This window comes from Micrasema longulum, unplaced genomic scaffold, assembly GCF_059751315.1.
Source record: "Micrasema longulum isolate JH-2025_06_02 unplaced genomic scaffold, ASM5975131v1 h1tg000286l, whole genome shotgun sequence".
NCBI classification, from domain to species: domain Eukaryota; kingdom Metazoa; phylum Arthropoda; class Insecta; order Trichoptera; family Brachycentridae; genus Micrasema; species Micrasema longulum.
Window position 1 is genome coordinate 361,675 of NW_028277490.1, and position 7,321 is coordinate 368,995.

Here is a 7,321-nt window from a genome sequence, read left to right on the forward strand (position 1 = left end):
CTACTGAGTGCATGGACGGTTGAAATTCTAGACTTCATTTACTAAATTTAGATATTTGATAGTTGATAACATTTACATAATATGATTTCTATGATTCATTTTTTTCATTTATTTTCATTTTTTTGCACCACAACAGGCCAGGAGGCCCAATTACAGTGGTGAATTACATTACAGAACAACCAGGCTTGAGAAAAATCACTTTTTTTTTTTGTGTTCTCACCGGGAATCGAACCCGGAACCTTCCGTGCGTGAGTCAAGCGTCTTGACCACTACACCACGGAGGCCGCCGCATAATATGATAGCTAACATCACAAAAAGTCTTGCAGCTACAAAGCGCATCGACGAGTGGAATTTCAGCCACATAAGAATGATTTTAAAAATAAAGATATACTCAAAACATTGTTTGATTTCTTATTCCCTAAAAATATGGAATTTTATTTTTTGACTGACATGTGCTCTCGAGGCGAAAGAGGTTGAAATTCCTCAGCAGGTAATCGTGCAGAGTTAGGAACTGCAGGTTCAGTTTGGGCAAGGCCAAGCAGCCCTCTCCGCTGTAGTACTCCGTGGGGACGGCGCTCTCGTTCCAAACCACCTCCTCCGTGGGGTACAGAGGCATCGCATTCAACTCTTCCAGCTGGGAGATGCGGCGCGAGTGACGGGATATCTGCAATAAAAAAGATCAAATTAATATTTGGAGCGTTGACAGTGTGATTTTACATGTTAAATAATTAAACAAACAAAAGGCCAGATGCTTGCAGACTGGCTGGATTTCCTCCCTAGGGAGTTGTTCATATTTAAATTTGTTGCAACAGAGAGGGAAAACATTTTCGAGAAGGCAATATGTAGTTCTAGGCATTTACAGTGCTTATGACCTGACATTGGCTGGTTTAAGTGGCCACATAACACACTTGGCCACATTACACACTTTGCCACATTACACACTTCCTAACATTCACCATTCTGCCTATGTTTGAACATCCACATTTCCATAACTCTTTCATCTATTGACTGATGAAATCCAGCCAGTCTTTAAGCATTTGGACGTACTAAAAACATTGTTGAATTAACTACCTGGAAAAAGAAGAAGTATAAAAATTTGAAAATTGTCTTTAGGCGTTGCCTAGTAGGTGAATTGGTTCAGCCGCATGAATCTCATCCACATGATAAAGGTTTCAGCTCTTTTACTTCGCAAACAATAACATATTTCACTTGCATACAGAAGGGGTATTGTGTAAAATCACTAAATTAAAATTGATACGCCGATCGAATTCGGAATATGACTGTTATTTTCTTATTTTTTAAAAATAAAATGGAGTTGCATAATAAATTGTATGCTTTTGCCAATGTCATGTAGAATTATTTTATAAACAAAATGGTTCGCAGTACGCAACCAGCAACCCAACCAGGCAGGCCCAACCGTCGGGTCTGAAAGCAACATAAACATAGGTAAGTCTAACAGTTCCGAAAAAGTTCTCTCCTTTCTCCTTTCTCGTTTCAAAACTAAAAAGGACAATTCCTCCACCAAATGGTCAATCCTCCACCCATACTCACGCTACCGTCACCGATCCAACAACAAGCCCTAGTCGAGCACTACAAATCGATTCTGTTAGTTTCAAAAAATTTAAGCAAAAGGTTGTATATAGATGGATTCCTGCTCGCTAAGATGAGTTGGATATTTGTAGGAAGGGAAATGAGTGGAGCCAAAGTCTTGAAAAAAGTTGGCATTTGGTTATTTATTGGGCAATCAAAGAATCTTCTTCTTCAAAACGACAATCGCAAATGGGGGAGTCAAAGACACCAATTCTCGTAAGGTGAGTCCTCGTACAGCAACGCCCTATCCTCATTCGACAAATGGTGGATGTATCTTTTTTGTTCAGCGATTTTTTTTAAAACCAAAGACGTGATGGGATATTAGGTTGAATGAGAGCGTAATGTTTTCCTTTTAAAGTTTTGGAGGAGTTCCATTTGCGGGACCAGCTAGAAGACATATCAATATTTGGGATTGTCATAAGATCGTCGGCTGGGTAATTAGATTGTTAAGGCATCAAAATAAACTAATCCAATTATTTTTAGTTTTCTCCAAGTTCCACAATACATGTTAAGATAATTTTTAAAAGCACCACATCCCGACAATACTTGTGTCTAGTGGTGTGCCTAGGGTTAACCAGTAAGGCAGGCCCATTAAAAAAATATATATTGCGTGTGAACATGTATAAGTAGTGCAGTACGGGTCTTAAACTAATTTAGAGAAAAATAACCTAACAATGAGAGAAAAAAACAAGCGCAAAAGAAACAATCGTGAATTCGTTTGATCTGTCCTATCGCATCTGCACGCAACATCACATCAAAGAAGCTGGCTTCTAACCTCTATACAAAAAGCAATCTATACATGTGACTAAAATTTGTAATCCTTATGTTTGTATCTCATGTTCGCAATGCGATGTTCGTAATTTTTCTTACGCCGAGAAAGCCACATAAGAAGCCCATATGAGAGAGCGAGACGACTATTCATACTGCCAGCGTCCTGGCATATGGATTTTATGGGATTCGGATTTTAGCTAAATTCGTCTTCAGATAAGAGTAACGTATTTACATACGATAGTACTAAAATTCTAAAAAATTAAATTAATTATTTGGAATCTTTAGATCCAGATTTGGTCATTTTTATTTAAAATCGGTTAGGCAAGCCCGGCTTTTGGGCTTTTATAGAAATACCACCACTGCTTGTGTCAACTCATAGGACCACCCAAAAACATCTTACATTTAGGCATCCTTCAAGCATTAGAAAATATTTTCGAAGTTTTGATCATATCTCCGATAGATAGGAAAAAATCGTCAAGGGTTCTCATTTTTTAATCCCTTTTGCAAATTCATCGGCTCCCTTATTTGACATATTTTTTATGTGATGCTCACCAGCAGTTCCCTTAGAAACTCTTGATCCAAGCGATGCCATTCTGCTTCATGTTCAGATCCGGGAAGTGGAACTAGGTTGAGGTGAGTAGCGATAGCTCGAAGCTTTTCCACACTGAAAAATGTACATTTTTGTAATATTAAGCGTAGAAAGAAAATAGAACCGGGTTGTGGTTCCGTGGCTAGTGTCGCGGATTCATGGATCAGAGGCCCAAGGTTCAAACCCCCCTCTACCACAACTTGATTCCCATTGTCTAATAGTGAGTTATTTACAACTCCAAGAAAATGGGCTGCAAAATTAAAATATTTGGATAAACCATAAGAATGCAAATATTTGTTTTTATAAAAAAGTTATGTTTAAGTTTTTTTTGTAATATGTTTTACATGTTGCACTAATATTAACAGACATTAACTAAAAATAAATCATTTTATTTATAAAAGAAATACCCACTTAATCAACAAAACATTTGATAAAAAAAAAATTAGAACAATGTTTATGAAACTATTTTTTTTATTGATTAGATACTGAAAAATTTTGTAGAAGTACTAACTTACCTTAAGTTTCCAAAATGTTTTTGAAGGCTTTCTCTAGTATCCACACTGGCAACATTGGCAAGAGAAAACATCCTCAAATCGGGAAATTTTGCAAAAGCAGCTTTCTAAAAAGAAAATCAATGAAATTTATTAGAAAACCGTGACAGAAAAAAAAATTTACTGCGTGGTAAATTTGGTGACAACATCATTTCCAGAAATGGTCCCGTTAATTGGCCACCACAATCCTGCGATTTGACCTCTATCCTGATCCTCTAACCCTGTTTAGTAAATAACAACATTTATCGAGATTATTCCTGGCCGATTACCTTTCTTTCCCATCCTTCTCTTGACCCGTCTTTATGGTAACTACCTTACATCAAAATAGAAGAAATACAAAATTACAAGATTTGGAACAAAACAAACAACCTTTTTGACATTACACAAAAACATTTTATAAAAATTCTTACATTCTACGCGCGTCGTTGTAAAAATAACATAATTCATAGTGAATTTCATCATCTAGAGCCCAAAATTTAAGAACGTCCTAATCGTATCAAAGGTAGATCCATTTCCGTGTTCCTTTCCTTTCTTTAAATATTTCCAACCTTTTACAAAACTTAATGAAATTCCATTTGCGTGTTCTTTTCCTTTTTTCAAATATTTCCAACCTTTTGCAAAACTGAATGAAATTACATTTCCGTGTTCTTTTCCGTTCTTCAAATATTTCCAACCAAAACTAATGAAATTCGTTGCATTTACAACAATCTGGATGGGAGTGGGAATAACATTTTATGGGAAGAAAATTATGCATCAAGTAATAATTCAAGCATGCCTGAATTAAAATAATCATATTTTTTTATAATACAATTTATCTAATTATATTTTGTTTTATATTTGTACTTTTTTTTATTCCAGCTCCAAATATAAAGGTCGCATTATATTTGAGGCCGCGTTATATACGGGGAATACGGTGTTATAAAAAAAAGTTTTACCTGAAGAGATGTTATTCGTGAGTAGTGGTCAAGGGTCATATCTCTGTCGGTGAGTGGGTCTCCACTCTCATCGCTAATTTCGAACCGTGCATAGAATTTCAGCATTTCCAAAAGCTGTAAAAACAAAAGGGAAATTATTTACATTTACAATGCAAATTATTCAATTCAGTTGATTTATTTGAAACTATGTATATAAAAATTCAATAAAAAATATCGTTGGTTTTTATTTTATTTTACTTAGTCTAAACTAAGGCCAGTTACACCACAAAAATAAAAGTCAATAAAAATGTAGGTACTTTTTATATTGAATATTATTATTGATTTGTTATTTTACAATTGATGTATTATGATACTTTTTTTTAAATAAGTCCCGTGCCGAGGGAGACATTTTAAATAATTTGTATCATAATTATGATTTATTTGAATGAATAAGCTTTTTCTTCGATAACGTTTCTGATCAATGTATTATTTTTAAATCATTAGAACAAGTTTTACATTCATACTTTAAATTATATGAGTAGGTTGCAATGTACCAAGTTTAGTCTAAATTTCAAGAGGCGTAATCTGCAGGTCAAAAAAATAGAATACTTTAGTTTTATAAACCTTTTAAATCAATTTTTAAGGGGAATAACATAACAAGTTATTGATTTTATCAACTGTTAATTTAATTAATTTTTTCAATGGCGCAATTTCACGTTTTACCAGCCTTAAAATAAGTGATTTAAAAAAAATATACCTTTAGTTACATAGCCTACACATACGCAACAAAGTGTTAAAATATGCATTATTACTTTTTATACTGTATTTAGACTAAATATGCTATAGCGTCTTGTTCTGCGATTTTTATTATGCATGCTGAAAGAATTTTTAAATTTTATTTTTAGTGTTTTTTTTGCATTATCTTTATATATATAACTCCTCTGTACGTGTGATGTCATTGAACTCCTTTTAAACGGCTTAACTGATTTACATGCGGTTTTCAGAGAAAAGTAGATCTTTGCGCTGTGCGTGTTCGTAGATATTAAAATCTTCAATATAATACGTAAAAGAGATGTAAGGAGCATAAATGTTTTATTTATCGATCTACCAGAGTTGCATTCGAGGAAAATGCATTTACAAAAAAAATGGAAAGATGTTGTTTTTTTGCGTATAAAAAAAGTTTGTTTCTGAATGTTTACAAACAACCATTTCTAATTATGCTATACAAACTTAATGGAGAAAGCTAAGTTTGCGGTGTTCAGTATTATAATTGCAATCTGTTTTTGAGCGTTAGTTTGTCCCTAGAATGATCTGATTATTTTTTTAATGCTTTAATTCCAAATAAAAGTTCTTTCTAATTTATCTATGTAGATTTTTTTCAATATCTCCCGTAGTTATTAAATTAGGTGACCTTAAAAATAAGGTGTATCAGAGACATATGTTTATGAACAATGTAACCCTAAATTTAGTTTATAAATCTAAAGTGAATTAGTTTCCAGTACCTTAATCTGTCGCAGATTCCATCAATATGAACAACCTAATTAAAATTAGAATCAATAATTTATCCCATACCCATCACCACCTGTATTCCTAGACAACAACAGTTTAACGGTAACTGCAAAAGTCAAATATCTAGGGCACATACTGACTGATAATTGTAAAGACGATCAGGACATAGAGAGACAGAGAAGAGCCATTAATGTCAGGGCCTTTATGCTAGCGAGACGCTTCTTTCAATGCAGTAACGAAGTGAAGAAAATCATATTTACTACGTATTTGACGTCCATGTATACAGCGGAACTTTGGAACAACTATACGCAAGGAGCGTGGAATAAATTAAGGATCACGTATAACAACTCATACCGACAATTATTCGGATTGCCTAGGTACTGCAGTGCCTCTGAAATGTTTACAGCTGGACGAATAAACACCTTCGCTCGCCAAAGAGCCTGGAGCCTATGGGAACGCCTAAAAAAGTCTAATAACGAAATTCTCCAAGCCACTGCAGAGTGGATCCAATCACCGTTGTTCAAGCGATGGCGCGATATGTTAAGACCACCATAAGTGCTGCAATATAAAATTTTATTTTATGTTTATATTTATGTTTATTGTTATATTTATGTTTATTGTTATATTTTTGTTTATATTTATATTTATGTTCATGTTTATATGTTTATATGGTAGAATTGGCTCTGAACTTTATAGCCATTTTACTGGAATAAAAATTTAAATAAAATAAATAAAATTATCCTAAATATGTAATATGATTATTTACAACTTCTATAATATGACAATAAAATTACATTTGTCTGATTCTATATTTGATTTAGAATGAAGGCAAGAATTTATACGAGCTCGTATTTCAATTTCAATTTAGAGATATATAGTGTAGATATGTGAACAATTTTAGTGTTTATTAAATTTATTACTAAGCAATAGTCATGCGCCCATTTAATGAGATTTGAAAAATCTTCTTGAAACATTTTTTGGGCAGTTTTTACATTTTAATGGCTCATTACACTGTCGCACTGCCGTAATACCATAGACGAGGAATTATCCATTTAGAAAAAGGACAACGTCGCAAAATACAATTATACAATTCACGCAGAAAAAAATACATTGAACATATTATACAGATAATGAAGAAAGCAGAGTTTTACTATTCAAACATACAAATATTATTTATAAGATTATAGTTTAAAAGGGGTCATCTCCAATATAAATAAAAAAAACAATATCACATTGTACTCGACAAATAATAAACTCGGATTGTGTTATCAGCTCGACCTTTTACGCATTTTATTATTTTGTTCGACCATTTTACATACATTCTATACTAAGTAATAATACAGAGATCCGCATTTATACTGTCAATTAATTTCTCCAAAAGCATTACATGATATCGC

At 33.4% G+C, this 7,321-nt stretch overlaps 1 protein-coding gene across 1 annotated transcript in view; it reads right to left on the bottom strand.

Annotated features, from left to right (window-relative positions):
* The window catches only part of LOC148282839 (RNA helicase aquarius), a 30,938-nt gene extending 23,950 nt beyond the window's left edge, over positions 1 to 6,988 (bottom strand). The window contains exons 1-5 of the mRNA XM_088224474.1: positions 6,845 to 6,988; positions 4,437 to 4,550; positions 3,466 to 3,569; positions 2,914 to 3,025; positions 451 to 664 (exon numbers count right to left, since the gene is read on the bottom strand). Coding sequence (XP_088080600.1) covers positions 451 to 664; positions 2,914 to 3,025; positions 3,466 to 3,569; positions 4,437 to 4,550; positions 6,845 to 6,898 — 598 coding nt within the window. The 5' untranslated portion in view covers positions 6,899 to 6,988. The remainder of the gene's footprint in view (positions 1 to 450; positions 665 to 2,913; positions 3,026 to 3,465; positions 3,570 to 4,436; positions 4,551 to 6,844) is intronic.
* Between the last annotated feature and the right edge of the window lie 333 nt (positions 6,989 to 7,321).